Source organism: Lingula anatina, chromosome 1 (genome assembly GCF_051362555.1).
Source record: "Lingula anatina isolate TDL-2025a chromosome 1, LinAna3.0, whole genome shotgun sequence".
Taxonomy (NCBI): domain Eukaryota; kingdom Metazoa; phylum Brachiopoda; class Lingulata; order Lingulida; family Lingulidae; genus Lingula; species Lingula anatina.
This window is the reverse complement of record NC_141767.1, coordinates 42,542,633-42,560,828: the sequence shown is the minus strand read 5'-3', so window position 1 is coordinate 42,560,828 and position 18,196 is coordinate 42,542,633. Positions and strand designations below refer to the sequence as shown.

Sequence of the window (18,196 nt, the reverse complement as noted above, 5' to 3'; positions counted from 1 at the left end):
AAATGTTGTGAGTAGTATGATTTCAAGAATTTTGACAGTGTTTTAATAAAACCACCTTAATTAAACAAATGGAAATTTCATTTCAGTGTTAGAACTGTGGATGTTGTTATTTTGTCAACACCATGAAATTGGTACTCAGAAAATTTTAAAGTTGGTCAAAAGTCAAAATAAAGTTAACACATAAACCTTCACCTCAAGGAGTTTTAAAAGGTTTTAAGCACAGTGCAATGGTCACTCTATCTGTCCACTCTAAATGATATGTTTGAAGGTGAGAATCTTGTTTGTTTGTTTTTCATGTTTCAGGTGTATCCATTTAAATTGCCTTGCTCATTGTTTCAAAGTTGGCTTAACTGCAAATACACAAATTATAGGAAAGCAATGCAGTGAGTTGTATTAAAATATTTACTATGTTATAACACCAGCTCAAGAAATTAAATGCCAAACTAATTATATTTCACATCACATGATGGGTATGGGGTTGCCCAAACATGAAACATGTTCAGTCCATGTTCCACCCAAGTAATGTCTAAATAACAGTATGAACATTAACAACATTCCACAAAGTAGCCAGAAATTTAATATATTTTGTACCAAAAAACATTTTATGTTCTCAAATATCCCATGCCTGATTTTCTTGCCACCTAAGCAAGGCTGTGTGGTCTACAGCAAATGCCTGGGTGTGGTTTTGACATTCTTATCAATATTTTGCCAAAGCTGGAACTACATCTCTACACACCGTGTCTTTGGCGCATGGTCAGCTCTCGAGATTTACCACCTCACCCATCATAAGCAAATGGATTTGGCTTGTAGAATAATACCAATCTAGAGATGCATTTATGGTATTTAAACAAAATATCCACAAGCCACTCCATGCCTAGATTTGTTTTACTCTTATGACTCAGCTGCAGACACATCATACACTTGGTGGAATGCATACGTGGATATATTCTAAATTCCCCAAGTTCTGCTGCATCTCTACAAAAAGTTTACAGAATGTTATCCCTCATATTTACTCCAGTTTTGGATAATTTGTGTTAATTGTTTTATCCCCAAGGCATTTCCCTGTTGGTCCCTACCCAAAGGATATTGATTGACTTTGCTCTGAGTGATTGGAATTGGTTTTTATACTTCAAATACTTTTTATTGCAAACAGCATCACTTATGGCACCAACTGTTGGCTTCAGGGGACTCAACTACCTCTCTGCTTCACTATCCAATCTATTTTTTTTAATGTTTTATAAAATGACATTTTCATGGCAGCATTCAGACTACAAAGTACTACAATCATGATTACGCATTTGATTATTAAGTTTGATTACCACTAATATGATTACTATTTCAGACTTGGATGGCAATAATTTTATTTTCCACCAAAGGGCAATATCCTGAGATGAAATACTGTGCGTGAAAAAAAAAGGGAAAAGAAGTTTACTTTCCAATGGTAAGAGAAATACTGAATGATGTTTAATTACAGTACCACTGCTATTGAAAAGTACTTTTAATATTTCTGAACACCGTGGATGGGGTTTAGACCTGAAATAATTGTTATTGTTATTATCATAATAATGTTCAAGATGCACACACTTTCTCATTAGTTTACCTCTTGGATGAAAAAAGGGTTCAATATTCTGACTAACATTACTAACAGTTTCATTATAAGATTATTTACTTTATCTTGGCCATATTCACTATACTCTCATACACAATCCAACAACATGCCAATTTCTTATTGGACACATGTTACAATACATGCCAAACATACAAGAGTAGAGCCAAAATATCAACAATAAAAACATGCTGACAAGATCATTCCAATGTCGGTCATGGATTCCAGTTGGATTGCCAAACTGCATATTACAAAGACAAATATTTGCTATGTAATCCAGGAGACAATACTGAAAATACCAGTGGATTTATCATTCAACATCTTCACTGATTAACACGTGACATATAACTAAACCTGGTCAAAATCTAACAAAACTGTGCTGCCTTTTTTTTCTCATTCTAATATGGGATGAACTGGTTCCCAAATATGGTGTCATGAAGTTGTTCCAGAGTTTCATGGTAAGCTGATTACTGTTGTGAAATCTGGTTAAAAGTGCATCTGACAAATGTCAAGGAGTGTAGATGACTTGAGCAGTATATATGCAACATGAAATGAGGGTAGGTAATTTAAAAGCAATGACACATAGTGGAATAATCAATGATTAAAATAACAATTTGACGTCCAAGAAAACATATGTACCTTATACCTATTTAATCTAAGTTTTTGCAAGCTAAGTGCAAGTTTTAAATACTGTCTCCTATTCTGCTATTAGCAAGTTTCATGAAATGATTGAAATCCTTCAGGCTTATTATAAAAGAAAAATTATCACAAACTTTCCCGTTGTAGTGAGAGAAAAAATAACATTTACAAATCCAGGCAAAAATGTGTCAGATTCACTTTCTTTTAAATGCAATGTCATAAACAAATCAACATATCAACAGGAAATAAATTACCACCAAAAATATTTTACAAGTATATTGAAAGAAGCATGAGCCAAAATTCAGGTGACTAAGATGTCAAATATTTTGTTACATGGCCAAATGCATTTATAAATAATAGGTACTTGACTTATAATATATGCAAGGCAAGAAAATGGAGCCTGATAAAAAGAAAAATTGACTTAATGGATGTGTTTTCAGTTAAAATGCTGTCATAATTTACAATATTCAGATGTATAAATTGCACACAGCAGTTTAGGTAATTTCATATGATCTTGTTGTGTAAAACATCATTGTTAGATTGATAATGGAACACTAGCAATGGCATAATATTAATGTTGAATAGGGCTAATCCTTGACCTTGCTGCCAACTGGCAGTCAGCTCTCACCTAATTTCACTCATAATATCAATTTGGTAGATTCAATAAGAGTAAATATACCATTGTTTCACTTGCCAGAACAAAAATACATTTTGCTGACTGAAATGGGATGCAGATGGAAGGACTTTTACATGAGTGCCCCATTACTTTATTTCTCCATTTCAATTCTGCTTCAAATGCTCCAATAAAAAGCTTTGCAGACAGTCTTGATTTGCTCTTAAATGAATCCTATGAACTACAAAAAAAGCATAGACACTAAAGCTCTGTATAATCAAGCCAGCTCCTCTTTAACATAGAAAATTTCCACAAAAAAAGAAAAATGTGATAAAAAATAACATAGTTTTAAATATTTTAATTTCCACTCAAGAGTTAGCAAACATCCGTGGGCTAGAAAGAATCCATACTGATATTGTGACCATTCATCTTTAAACAAAGAGCGAGCTAAGAGATCTGATGTAACAAACCCATGGACCTTTGTCATGGCTATGTAATCACTGCCTCTTTATTTGTACATCAAAGTATTGTGATTTTATAATACTATTTCCGTAAGGAAAGGTATTACAGTGATCAAATAGAGTTGACAAGAAAATTACCTCATGGCACTCACAGATTTGAAAGTTAAAATTAAAGCAGCATAGTTGTAGATGACAAGAAGACCATGCTGAATAGTCTTTATCTTCAAGAAAATGGTCAACAGGATAAAAACTCAATAATCATCCATGACAGGATGCCAAACTGAACTTCATAACATGTTCAAATTGACAAATATTGAAACCTTGAGGTCCATGAGCATCACAAAAATGTCTATATCATCTGTAGTTTATACCCTTTTCTTTCTTTGCCACTTAAAAAGAAAATTTCCAATGAGAAAAACAATGTTTATCTGTAATGAATCTGTTCGATATCAATCTTGCTATAATTGCACTATTGCATGCAGCACACCAAACAAATTTGTTAACATATCCCCAAATAAAAAGTAGTCCTGCTCTTTTTCCTTCTCTTTTTTCCTGGTGAGTTGAGGGTGAGGAGATTTATATTGATAATTTTGTTAAAATTACAAGGCAAACTTCAAATTGTCTTATTGGCTCTGCAAATTTAATTAAAGTATCTCTCAAGGCATTATAATAACCAACAGTGGTCAATGACTTTGCTAGTTGAGTATATAACTCTATGGAAGGCAAAACACCTTCCTAAAAACATCTGATTGCCTGGTTTTAAGACCACTAATTATAACAAACAATAAAAAATATCAAAAACATTTAAGTGATAGAAAACATGTAAGTCTCATGAAAAATCAAATGTGACATGAGGAAATTTGATGAAAATTCTTGGTCTAAGATTGATATTGTAACAATCACAGAGCAATTTTATTGACTCTGGAGCTAGTAATCACAATTCTTTGATTACTTTTAAGATTTTTTTTATGATATCAAGTAATTAATTGGATTGCAATGCAAAATACTTGTATCTGAATATACAGTGTATTATTCCAGAGAACATTTAATAAACAACTTCATTATTAAAATACACTGGTAATCATGCTGACCATCTGAGGTTATGAAACTCCCTCCAGTTCTTAAAAATCCTTTGTAATAGCAGTCCTTACCACTGTTGATCTAAAAGACCAAACTTCTTTCATTGCCTTTCTTTTCCAATAACCTAGAGAAACACAATTTAAAGATGGTGAAGCACCTTGAGTGCAACGCTAACAAAGTTCATCCAGTGGGAAAAATCACCACAATCAATAAAACATGTCTTCCTATGTGGAAAATGCACACTAACGTGCTGAGCCGGCAGGTGATTCACTTTAATCATCAGTTGGATGCAGAGGACCCAACCCTACAGGAACATTTATGAAATGTTCAGAACATTTTCAATAATGTATTTGAGAAATGAACAAATTCTACTAACAGTAACATTTAGAGGGTGATGAAAATCACACATAAAACCCATAGGAAAAAGAAATGGGATAAATTGCTAAAAGAAAATGCAATATTTCTTCCGAAGGATATTGCAAATATCGAAACATGATTAAAGAGTTCTGTTGGCAATTCCTGTGATGACTTTTACTAAAGGCAACAATCCATTTCATGCATCAGAGAAAGATATATCTGTATAAGATTCACTGCTATCTACCACATACTAAGATAAAAGGAGAATGTCCCTTCCCTCTGAAACCAAACAAAATTCTAACGTATGATTAACCTAGTGGCATTTAAGATACCCCATCCAATATATTGTGTAACAGGTGCATAGCTTTGATCTAGCTGTGTTATATGTGATGTACGTAAAGCTTCATCAGTACTGCTGTTACAGCACAACCTACCATTTTCAAGCAAGTAATGGATTTGAAAGTTGGGTTATGATAGGTGAAAATAATTCTGACACTCATTAAAAATGGATAAACATCAAATCTTGCTGCAACAGATTTAGATAAACCCTATGTTCGAATCAGTACTCTGAAAAGAAAATTCAAAACAACCATGGTCATTAGTTAGCATTCCAGTGACATACATCACTACTTACAAGAATAAATCTATAGCATGTCAAAAATATTCCAATGTCTTACTAGTTATCAAGAATACTGCATTAAATTCGCAGATAACTGAGCCTGTTGGGACCAAAGTAAAAAAAAAAAAAAGAAAAAAATGTAATGAATGGAATATGAATTGACATTACAGTGCAAAACAACTGGTATGGTGTCCAAAGGGGTTTGTCAGACAATCATCTTTACGAGTCATAGCAACAACCATGGTCTTGGTGCAATCAAGAAGTCTTCACAATCAGTCTCACCTAACACAACAACCTAACACAATAGTAAGAGACCTCTATTTCTCAAACGAACACCCAGAAAAGTGGAAAATTAAATGAAATAATATTACTTCCAGTCCATGGCAGACTATTAAGGTATGTAGTCAAGTAACATTTACAACTTGCTTCAAACCAAGTGCAAAACTTCAAGTAAAATTAGGAAAAATCACTTTAACATTTGTTTCAACAATTTTTCCAATCAACTTGCATGTTCAAAAACAGCAGTCAAACATAAAGTTGTTAATTTTTCTTGAAGCAAATGTTATAGAGTTTCAGACAACTGTAACTTACTAATGGAAACATCTTAAAGGCACACCAGTCAAGGTTAAACTCGGGCTCAAAGTCTTCTCGGATTCCAATGAACTGTTCCTGGTTCATGCAGTTTGTGTTGTTCACTTGCTGACTAACACTGGCCAGGAGTGCAGAGAAATCACCAGCTCCTCCAATCTGAACCAAAACCCTGGAAATGGTATGTTTACTGAGCTCTATTGTCATAACTGGTAAATAGATTTGGCCTTACAAATGATATAGCTGCAAGAGATCTCGAGCCTAGGGTTTGTGATTGGGACTCAAACCATGATTTCATGGCACAAACAAAAAAGTCATTGTGAGCACTGCAATGCACACCATGAACAATTTATCTGCTTACCAACCTGTCTGATACATTCCCTGTGTGCTGGAGATTGTTGAGAGCATAGAAGTCCCATATTGCAAATAGTTCAGAGTTGAGAAAAAAGAACCCAGCACAAAACCTAGATGAAAGCTGGGCAGCTTGCTCTTATTATGATGCTGACAACAGCTACTTTTATGTATGTACCATGAAATTGCAGTTTGAGTCATAAATTCACAAATCTGTACTATGAAATTACAAATAACAATTATCGTTTAAGAGACCTTTGGACCCTGAATCTAAATCTATGATATGCTGATTGAAGTTAAATAGTATCAATTTCAAAAGCAATTTAGGAGAAAATAAAGATGTGAAAAATAAAAAGATGGTAGTTTCGGTGGATGTGTTTAGCACATGCCTATGCATGAAATTTGAAACTTTGAAATTCTAATCTAAGCTATGCAATATTCTTCAAAATTTTTCTAAAACAATAAAGCATAATTTCAATAAACCATAACCTCCAAGCAACATAATATATAAATTTCTCAACACATTAACATCGGCTGGAAATTCATTTTTATATCCAAATTAGACCTGCTATCAGTTCTACTCTGTACACAATCACTGTTACCCCTCTTTGGGCAGTGGTTGCATGGGTCCATCTGGCACTGGTACTCTTCCCAGCTCATCAACAAGAGAAGACACCTTCACCACTTGCAGGGTTCCAGCCTCAGGCCACAGCTTTGCCATGATCCGGGTAAGATTGCTCAAAGCCTGGCCAGCCAGGAACTCCTCAATGTTGTAGTTCTTCACTCTTAACTCCACTATATTCTTGGGTAGGTCTAAAATAATCAATTCTCATGGTTATTGAGGTAGAAAAATATGTACAAGATCAGATACAAGTCATCTCTGCTAAAAATGGAGATAAATGTTTTTTGAATTAACATAAATAAATAAATACATAAATAAATAAATAAATAAATAAATATTCCCCAGGGCTCACTGTTTTAGTACTCATCCTCTGTATGACTGTTATGCTATGTGGTCATGTGCATTACACTCTTTACAGCAGATAACAGAGTTGGGTGTGTGTGGGGGTGGGTGGTCATGTATGGGCGGCGGTTTATACAAAAATTCAAAACACGATTAGTTGTCGTCGTTATCAGATTCGTCATATTCAGAACACGATTAGTCGTCGTCGTTATCAGATTCGTCGAATTCAAAACACGATTAGTCGTTGTCGTTATCAGATTAGTCGAATTGAAAACACGATTAGTCGTCATCGTTATCAGATCAGTCGGCAAAATATGACTAGTAGTCGTCAAAACGCAACTAGTAGAAGCCAAAACTCGATTTGATGCTAGATGGTGCTCATGTCAATGGTCTTGGCCACCCTTGTGCCGACTTCACAGTCAATACCGCAAAAATCTGACAAGTGCTTAATTTGTGATTGACAGATTGAGGAAAGTTGACAGATGTTGTTTTATAGTAGGCTAGTATGTGATAGATACAATATGAGTCGCAGAGCTGTACGTGAAATATATTACGAGTGTATTGTCGAGCTGCAGGCGAGTGTTGTATCTGGCTTAAACCACGGCCTCTGGCTACTACACTGCCCTTGCGATATTTTACTCATACATGTTAGGGGCCCTTGTGGTCACTTAGTCCTGTGTTGGACGTCCCAGACCCCCCCCCAGCTCCCCTCGACCTAAGTGTTAACACCTTCGCCTACCCCGGTGTAAAAGGTGTATTAGTGTGATCATTTATGTGGAATTTCATGTCAGATGGACATATAAAGATCTAAAAATTCGTCACAATATTTAAAAAATCCAGGATTATTTGAATTGGGGGGTCCGGGACGATGTGAAGCCGATCGTCGCCCACTGGTGTGGAGTTTGGGGCCTACTCAAGGGCCCCCGAAAATTTTTGGTGTTTTAAAGAGCAAACAGTGCCTTTGGTACGGTTAAGAACTATGATTTATTTAGCTAGTCAAAATTCTAATTTCAAGAGGGGAATATTGGCGTGATATATTTTTCAGAAACCGAGGGGGAGGGGGGTCAGACCCCCACTCTAAATCCGCCACTGATGGGGGAGAAAGAGTAGTGTTTTTTTTTTTTTTTTTTTTTTTTTTTGGGGGGGGGGGCTTCTCAGTATCTAATCTGCTGCTGGTGGTGGGAGTGGTGTTGGTGCTGCTGCTGCTGCACGAAGCGGCTAGGGCTGACTTAGGTCAGGGGAGCTGTTAGGCGTGTTCACCCTTGCCCTCCATCGTCCAACACAGGACTAAGTGACCACAAGGGCCCCTAACATGTATGAGTAAAATATCGCAAGGGCAGTGTAGTTGCAGTACAAAACTCGACATTGCACTCGTACCCCTGTATTTATTTGACGTACAGCTCTGCGACTCGTATTGTATCTATCACATACTAGCTTACAAAAGTACAACATCTGTCAACTCTCCTCAATCTGTCAATCACAAATTAAGCACTTAATTGTCAGTGTCAGATTTTCGCGGTACTGACTGTGAAGTCGGCACAAGGGTGGCCAAGACCATTGACATGAGCGCCATCTAGCGTCAAATCGAGTTTTGGCTTCTACTAGTTGCGTTTTGACGACTACTAGTCGTATTTTGCCGACTGATCTGATAACGATGACTAACCGTGTTTTCAATTCGACGAATCTGATAACAACGACGACTAATCGTATTTTGAATTCGACGAATCTGATAACGACGACGACTAATCGTGTTTTGAATTTTTGTATAAACCGCCGCCCATAGTCATGCCTTGTTTAAAGCCCACTTTATCAAAATAACAGGGTTCAGAGCTGATTCTCTGAGGACGTGTGCTTTGGCAGCACCCTCTGCTGCAATGCCCAAGATACATGGATAAATGAACAAAAGCTAGCTACTTAGGCTTCTTGCCTTGAGAGTGGCTGTTGTCTAGATTCTTTGGTGCTGATGGTTCAAGTGAACCAAGCAATAGTAGGTTTATAATGAAATAGGATGAGGTATCTCACTTCATTCCATGGACTCAAGAAAAACATTATATTAGGGAGTTGCAGGCAGCGCTTTTGGGCATCAAGTGATCTTTATCAGCTGCAAATTCAAGAGTAAGAAATGCAACCAGTACACCCTGTAATATTTTTCTTGAGTCCAGGACATGAGGCTGGACAGCTAGGGTCATGTACCTGTTTGATAAACTGAAATTTTACATAATTAATACATACACGTAGAGTTAAAAAAGTACACAGAATAAAATACCTACCTTTTGTGGTATCTACAGTTATAGAAAAAGCATCTTGCTCTGTCTGATATGTCCCTTTGTTTAAAGCAATGATCTGTAACACATCATTACCCACATCAGTAATAATTCAACATAAAGGAAATATTGCAGTGAAACATTACTATCATTATGTATTGGTGAAACTGTAAAATTAGCTGAGAAAAAAAAGGAGTTTAGCAAGGTGATTTAAGATGATATGGTTCTAAGTTCTAAATATATTCTACGACAATGCTTTAACATCAGTATGAATACTAAGAGTAGAAACTCTTGATTTATTTAAAAAAAACTGATTAGATCACTATTGAGGGAAAAAGCAACTGAATATGATTACAAGGCAATAAGAGACACTGAAAGTTAATATAATACTAAAATTCAAGAGTCCAATTTAAAAACTCTCAGCAACCTGCAACAGAAAACAAACACTAAGTAAATAAATGGTAAATAACAAATTCAATTATGTCCATAATTTTAAACTGTACCACATACACCATACCTGTATGTCAGTGCTGACTGCCTCTGCCCTTGGTGTACCAAACAAGTAAGCATCTTGTAACTCCGTGCGCTGTTTTAGAGTGAGCCAAGATGGGAGGTCTGGATAAGACTTGCTTTTGGCTTGAAACTCTATTGCAGCTGTATTTCCTACATGTAATGATAGCATTTAAGTTTTGCTAAATCTCACTTCATAACATGCTTAACAAATCTTCTGCTATTGCATGTGTTTATTTTCTGCTATAATAATTTGATCTACTGAACCAATATGTTATATTCTTTAAATCTAGGGATATAAACTTAATTTTACTATCAGTACAAACCCGTTTTAATGTATGAAAACCTTTTTTTGTCAGCAAAAATTATTAACATCAACTTACACATTATAGAAACCTATAGCAGACACTTTAATATTTACTTACCCTGACTGAAAAATTCTTGACGCTTTATTATGTGCAAAAAGTGTTGTCCAAGAACTGCACTTTCACCTTCCACATGATAAATACATAACACTAAGACTGAAAAACAATAAAAGATGATGATCACATTAAGTTATCATTACCAAAGCATTGGTATATCTGAGGAACACACAAACTGTGTATAGTTATTCAACTACATAGCTATTTGCTGTCTTCTTTTTGTAAATAAATAATAATACAATAGGTTCAGGGTAACACAAAAGTAACAGCTATCTGAGGTAAACTAAGAGAATAGTTGTTAAATTTAGAAGAGATGTGCACCTTAATGAAAATCATCCAAGACAGCCAAACGTCTTGCAACTTAGCATAAAATCATGCAACATTTCGAGTGATTTGGAGAGTGACCTTAAATATTGACAGACTAATGAGTGGGGTTCACCAACAAATAAAAGCTGACATAATTCATCTATGGGTGTTTTTTAGTAGTTGGTCTGGCAAATTACAGTCTATTGAACAAAAATACAATTCCGCCATGCTTTGAGTGTCACTTTTGCATTGTTTTCTTAGATGACATTCCCAGTACATATAGAATTTCACTGATATCATAAAAAAAGTTAACCCCACCCCCTGTGAATTTTAGCACATTTTCTAGTCTTGTATTATATGTCACACAGGGCTGACAGCTTTGCTTTATCAGAATATTGTGGTAGATTTCTATTCTATTTGCACTAGAATAACTATATATATACAGGTATACAGCTTACACAATGTGGAATACACTTCCCTCATCATCTTGACCAGCAACCGACTTCACTCTGTACTCCAGCAGCCTAGAATTGAAAAGATTCAATAACTAAGACTTGAAGTCTGCATAACTAATTTACCCCAATAAATCTAAGCAGAGTGACCCTTTGTACAGGTCACTAAAAACAAGCAGAATAATTTATAATCAGATAATAATATATTTATGAAAATTAATACTTGACCTCAAGCAAAGTTATTTAGTTTGATATGCATGCTGTTATGGTACCTTCGACCGCCCACAAATGGAAAATGAGGCAAGAAACTGAATAATTCTAAAATGGACAAGGATTGTACTAACAATTAACATATATTTAACTCACACCAATTGTCAATTACACTGTTTATTACAGTGAAAAAAAGCATGTACAGGACCACTTGTATTTCTCAAATTTTTAAATATGGATATAATTTGTATTTGCATCAATAGGAGCAATGAGGAAAGGAAGCAGAAAAGGAAAGAAAAAGCACCTTAACAGCACAAACCGTATCCCCTTCAGTCTCGATCCGTAATTTCCCACCCTGCAAAATGTCAACAATGTGTTCGTGTGGCTGTGAGTGTTCATATGGTTTCGGCGATAAACTTGTTTTCAGTATTAATAGTTCTTTGAATAAAATATTTCATTATTAAAATGTTTATTGATTAATGTATTTTAGATGTACTGATAAGTACCAGTACTCCATTTTACTGACAGAGCTTCCAAAATATATATACAAAAATGCTGTTTAAATTTGGGAGCAGCTTTACTTTTCGATATCGAGGCTCGGTGATGTCACTCTTTAGTCACGGAAAAAAATTTTGATAGTTCCGATGTTAACAATCTTGAGAGCATCAAACTTATTGGATGTTTGTCACCAAGTCATTGTGTAAAAGAGGGTAAGTTTCATCATTTTATGGTGTTTCTCGGTAACTCATGAATTGAACCTACTCAAACCATAGACTGTCTAACGTTGGGGATTTGATGGTTCGTTTTGTTAAATATGGTACATTATTGTTCAGCATAATTCTATCCAATTGACACGTAAAAAGTTCCACGCAGGAAGAGGTACAAAATGAGTTGATAACGTAAGAAGTATAGCAAAGAAGCATACGCTTTGAGAACCGTAGAAGAGTGGTTATTAGTTGTATTTATCTTTCAAACAATCCAGGTCGACAAAAAATTGCCATTTTTAGTTACTGTGAGAAAGCTAATTCTGTAATGCCTACACTGTGTTATTTGTGGTTGTTATGTGATCATTCAATACCAAATACTAAATAGCCAGTATTTGAGTCATTGTGTACAATATCATGACCATCACTATGCGATCATCATGTGATAAGCTGCAGATATTTATCTATAAACTGACTTTCATTCAGCAAGGATTTGAACTTGATTTGTATCCTCTGGATATAAAACATAATTTGTATTCACATTGACAAAATATATTTTCTTTTATATTTCAGCTTGTAGAAGGTGTGTAAATAGTTGGTAATCTTGTACATATACAACCCACAAAATGAAGCTATATTCCCTAACAGTATTGTATAAGACAGAGCACAAAGTGCGATCACTGAAGGCTGCACATGACCTCCAGTCCTTTGGATATTTTCAGAGAGGAAGGTAAGATAAATTCCAGGATATGATAGAAAAGAAGGGAGAAAGTACTAGGAATTTTGGAAAATGGTAACTGTAATAAAGTCTTCCAACAAATTATTTTATACATAGGTTGAATATATATAATGTTGGCAGTTGATTGGTGCAAAACACCGATGGGGAAAAATTGAATATAATTTCGACGTATGTTTCTTAATTTTCATTGTCAGTTTGGACTTTTTAGTTTTAATACTGTACACACACAGAACAATTTCACTTTGAAAAGACACTTTCAGTTTCTGTTCCTGGACTTGAATGTTCATGTTTGTGAGTGTTTTTCACAGCAGGTACTGATAAATGTTTAAATAATATTTTTGTCAGTCTCAATGCATATTTTACATTGATGCATATTAAGCAAACACTTATGCCAAATTATTTTGGCTAATCCCAACCAAGTGCCACCGTATAGTTTTAAATAATATAAGTTAGAGAAATACCACGGGGTTTTGCTACATTATTTTATGAAATTTGCACACAGATATCATCAGATATTATCTGCTTAACGTGGTTCAAGACTGGAAGGAAAATAAGTAGGTGAAATTTACAACCAGAACTTTGAAGAAGATATACTTTTAAAGTCTTTTTTTCTGCTGCATGAGAGATAATTTTGTGGGACGTTTGGATTTTATTTGTGTTATGTAAGAAATTGGTACTGATAATTTATATAATTACATGTTTCTTTCTCTTGCTTCAAATAAAAATAATATGAATCACTGTGAAATTTATCATTTGTTTTGCAAGGAGCGCAGATTGGGTAGCCTAGTTAAAGTAAAAGTGATGTTGAAATCTCACAAGGTTATCATGTTCATTGATAATTGACATTTTTAACTTCAATATCAATGTATTGTCTTTTCAGTGTTAGAGAATTTATGGATTTCACAAGTCGTATAGTAACAGAGAGGACATCTTTATGTAGCAGGGCTTCAGTAAAAGAACAAGGTGAGTTGAGAAGTAAAACCTCATTTCATAAATATTTTATTGACAAGATGATCAATACTAGGCAGTAGATATATCTGCAGTGTTCTGTAAAAGGAAAATGAACTTGGTTATAGTTTCTAGTATCATGTATGTCAGCACTTAAAAAGAGACCTAAATCACATTATCAGACATACTACAGTAAACATCTGTTTTCTTGTTGATAGATAAAATTGAATGGTCTTAAGTTCTGTCATTGAAGATGTATAATTATATGTGTAATTATATGTTTTGTTTTAGAATACATGGTGCATGTCTATGTGCGTGCTGATGGTTTAGCAGGTGTGCTTATTGCTGATCATGAATATCCAGTGAGAGTTGCCTTTACGTTGCTTAATAAAGTGCTGGATGAATTCTCAGAAAAATTCCCCAAGATTGAATGGGGTACCGTTGAAGAAAAGTAAGATCAATAAAACATTTCGCTCAACAGTAAATTAGCCAAGTCATCAAGTTAAGATTTAGCTATCAAGTATTTATTGTTTATTGTGCAACTTTATTATTTTAGTTTATGCAAAAAGCAGTTAAGGGTTTTATTCTTAGAAATATTGTTCCGCAACTGTGACAGAGCTCAAGTATAAACTGCTTGTTAATAATATAATTTAGTAATTAATTATCTTCATCAGCAGTTGACAGCTACTCCCTTTCATTGTCTAGATAAATTCTTCAGATTTTGTGTACAAAATGCTTTCCATCAAGTCACCTGAGAAAGTAAGCAATTCAGAATAATCCAGGCAGAAAATTTGTCTGCAGGATAAAGATTAGTGAATAGTGATAAGGTAATTAAGTTGTTTCTTGCAGCTTCTATTAGTGACAGCAAGTGATATGGATGCTGAGTTTTGATTCATGTGTTCTGTGTATTTCAGCACTGTTCAGTTTTCAAATGCGGATGATTATTTAGTCAAATACCAGAATCCCAAGGAGGCTGATGCCATGACCAGACTACAAGCAGACATAGATGAAACCAAGATCATTCTTGTAAGTGATTATTTATGTTAATACTTAGGGGTCATCCATTTTTATCATCATTTTCAATTTTCAAGTCTGCAAAGACTCTCCCCCCCCCCTTCCCCTCCTTTGTTCTGAGAACACAAGGCAGAAGCTTAAAATGGAGACCTTTGCCTTCACACCCCTGGTTTTGATTATTTTTCAAAAGCATGCAGAGGGCATTCACCCCCTCCCACTGAGTGTATGGTTTGCAGACGTGCGAAAATGAAGATAAAAATTGTTGACCCCTTCACTAATTTATTAATGTACTTTAGTATTTACAATTAACCAATATGTGTTACTTAATAGCAGACTGATACATCAAGTAAATAATTCATTCAAAAATCTTTAGGTAATAGTAATGTGCTGTTTTCAATCAAAATTGCCTGATTATATAATGTTTTTTGTTACATATTTGTTTACATATGTTGTGAGTTACATTTGTGATTATATAAGTTATATGATCATACAAGTTGCTCGTTCTGACTTCAGCATAATACAATAGAAGCTGTACTACAGAGGGGAGAGAAATTAGATGACCTTGTTGATAAATCAGAGGGACTCAGCACGCAATCTAAGGCTTTTTATAAAACAGTGAGTAGCACACTTGTTACAAAACATGGCATGTTGTTTTCCATTATGGACACATTAATATATGCCATTAAACTTGAAATTCCTTTCTCTAGTTTAGTCTTTATGTTGGTGAAAAAGGATGGAAAAAGACAGCTGATTTTTTTTGTCTCTATGAATTTGTAGACATTGAAATAGTCTAATGCCCCCCCTCCCCCCCCAAAAAAAATTATATATATATATATATATATATATATATATATATATATATATATATATATATATTTTTTTTTTTCCTAAGGCTGTCACATGTATATCATAGTTCACTTATTTTAATATAACTAATAAGTATACTAAAGGTCTACGATGAGTTGTGTTTTGTTCAAACAGTTATTGTTCTGTTTACTTTGTCAACTTCATTATTTGTTGACTTTTTATATGATGTGGTTTCATTTAGGTACTAGTTAAAAAACTTTGAGTTGCCCAGTCATTTTTGAGTAATTATCATGGATCACATCTTTTTTAAGGCAAAGAAGACCAATTCCTGCTGTGTGATATTATAATAGAGGCTGACTGATTGAAAAGGAAATCAAATTTACCAGATGAAGAAAGTAACCTAGATATAAATACATTTAGAAGATGGACCATTTGAGTGTTTAACATGGCAAAATGTGCACATCAGATTACAAACTAATATGACCATTACATACATTGCAAAATGCATATGTTGTGTATGCATTGTAAGTCACAGAAACTATTTTCCTGAGTAAAATATGAAATTCACTGTATTTCATATTCTGTAATGTTCTGCAAATGTCTTTTTAAGAATTGAGAAATATGACATTTTAATATTTGTGGACATAGGTAAACATTCACCAAACGTGCTGTGGGGAATGCACACCAAACAGTGGAACATTTAAGGCAAGTTAAGCGATATGAATACCCTGTATGACTACTGCAACAACCACTTTAGCAAGGCTGAGATACAAAGGATCTTGTTGGTAAAAGAGGCTTGTAGCAATACATTTCTCTATGTGTCCCACTGACCTTAAATGAAGGCATATATTTGCAAGGGATTATTTGCTGTAGAGAATAATTAAGGATGGTAAAAAAACGAGAATCTGAACCATTAAATTTACGTGCATGAGAGACTGCTGTTGATAAGTTGTGCTTATGAGACGTAGGTCATTGTGATGAAATGAACAGCTGTATCAGCTGTTGTCACAGTGACGGATTTAAACAGGTCATGGAAATTATTTAAGATTGGATAAGAGATTAATACCAGTCAAGGTAAATTATAGATTGCCATATATTGTGTTTAGGTGATAAGTATTAAATGTCAGACTTACATATATCATGGCACATTTTGTTTTGACGAATCCAAATGTAAGCAGTTGAAAACAATATGAAGCTGCTGCATTAATATGATATGAAAATGTGCTGATGAAAAAAAAAAACATTGGTCATTTTATTTTTGTGAATTGTAGCAAATATTATAAAGGTGCTCATGGCTGCATGTTTTACATTGTAACTATACCAGTTCCTAAATAATTTAAAGTGCAACCTGGTACTATGTATTTTTTAACAGTTATCTGATCCATGAAATGATGGCATTCATCGCTGATAGTGTCACACATCCAAATTCTTGTTTATGCACAAAGCAAATCAGATTGCATCCTTTGTTGTTAAATTTTGAAAAATGTCTCCATTGCATGCTTTGTCAAGGTTACATGTATAACATGCCTTTCTTCCTGGATTCCCATCCTTTTTTAGTTTTTAGTCTAAACCTGCTTGATTCATTCCAAGAAAAACACTTCCAAGTATTTCCCTATGTAGGACATAGAATTCAGGTACTAGCATTGCCAGGGCAGGAAATTTCTACTGGTCAGCAAAACCCTCATCCATAGTGAAGTTAGATTAGTGTTTTTATAATAAAAGATTTTTTAAGGGACAGTATGTGAGGTTTTTTGTTTTTAAGCTTTGTTTTCTACAGATATTATCCATGCTTAGGTTTCAGAGGAACATTACATACTTTTTATCAAATGATAAAGCATACTTGATCAAAGGCTATTTTTTTACACATGCAACTGTTTACTGGGCATTCATCTTTGGGTAGTTGTAAGATTGGAATCTGGCAGGGTTATGGTCTCTAGGTATTGTGAATTTTAATTTTTTTGTGCCAAAACCTCATGTACTGTCTCTATAACTAATCTTCAAATTAGAATTATGTTTTCTTCAACTAAGAAAGGTTAAAAATACCGTAAAAATCCATTTAGAGCAGGTTTGATGAAATACATAGACTTGTACATTCTCAGTCATAAATGTGGATGATAAGGTGCAGTTAATGGGTATCCTTCTCATTCACACAAAATACACAGGTAATATAATTATTACTGTAACTATTGTGTATTGTTCAAAAACTGAAAATCATGTAGTATGTATTCTCTGTGTTGTAAATAAATGAGCTTACACAGAATCTTTAATTGCTATAACTTTCTGCAAAGTTGAGTTTTATAATCAATTTTTTTTACTGTATATGTCCGATCTTCTTGCCTGAAAACGCAACCATTCCCATCATGGTGTTGATACTCTGGAATACTTGTTAACGTGATAATTTGATAAATGTTATAGATTATCACAAATCTGCCATGCACAGCATTAATTAGCATCTTAACCAGATGGCATTTCTCAGTTGACAGCTGTCTGGGTCATTTTTCAACAGAAACCCAGGCTACAGTCATTGAAGGAAAGACCATTG

General features: G+C 34.4%; 2 protein-coding genes across 3 annotated transcripts in view; one reads left to right on the top strand and one right to left on the bottom strand.

Moving 5' to 3' along the window:
- Positions 1–11,858, bottom strand: part of LOC106167632 (epsilon-sarcoglycan-like) — a 97,933-nt gene extending 86,075 nt beyond the window's left edge. For both annotated transcript variants that reach the window (XM_087015811.1, XM_087015806.1), the window contains exons 1-7: positions 11,747–11,858; positions 11,239–11,304; positions 10,478–10,573; positions 10,060–10,205; positions 9,549–9,621; positions 6,917–7,127; positions 5,967–6,135 (exon numbers count right to left, since the gene is read on the bottom strand). In XM_087015811.1, the coding sequence (XP_086871937.1) occupies positions 5,967–6,135; positions 6,917–7,127; positions 9,549–9,621; positions 10,060–10,205; positions 10,478–10,573; positions 11,239–11,266 (723 nt within the window). In that variant the 5' untranslated portion in view covers positions 11,267–11,304; positions 11,747–11,858. The remainder of the gene's footprint in view (positions 1–5,966; positions 6,136–6,916; positions 7,128–9,548; positions 9,622–10,059; positions 10,206–10,477; positions 10,574–11,238; positions 11,305–11,746) is intronic.
- A 137-nt stretch (positions 11,859–11,995) lies between these two features.
- On the top strand, positions 11,996–17,914 carry LOC106167633 (synaptobrevin homolog YKT6-like). Its single transcript, XM_013546470.2, has 7 exons — positions 11,996–12,152; positions 12,720–12,876; positions 13,766–13,848; positions 14,125–14,284; positions 14,748–14,859; positions 15,361–15,462; positions 15,966–17,914. Exons 2-7 carry the CDS (start codon positions 12,773–12,775, stop codon positions 15,999–16,001), a joined length of 597 nt encoding a protein of 198 aa, XP_013401924.1. The 5' UTR covers positions 11,996–12,152; positions 12,720–12,772; the 3' UTR covers positions 16,002–17,914.
- Positions 17,915–18,196: the final 282 nt, after the last annotated feature.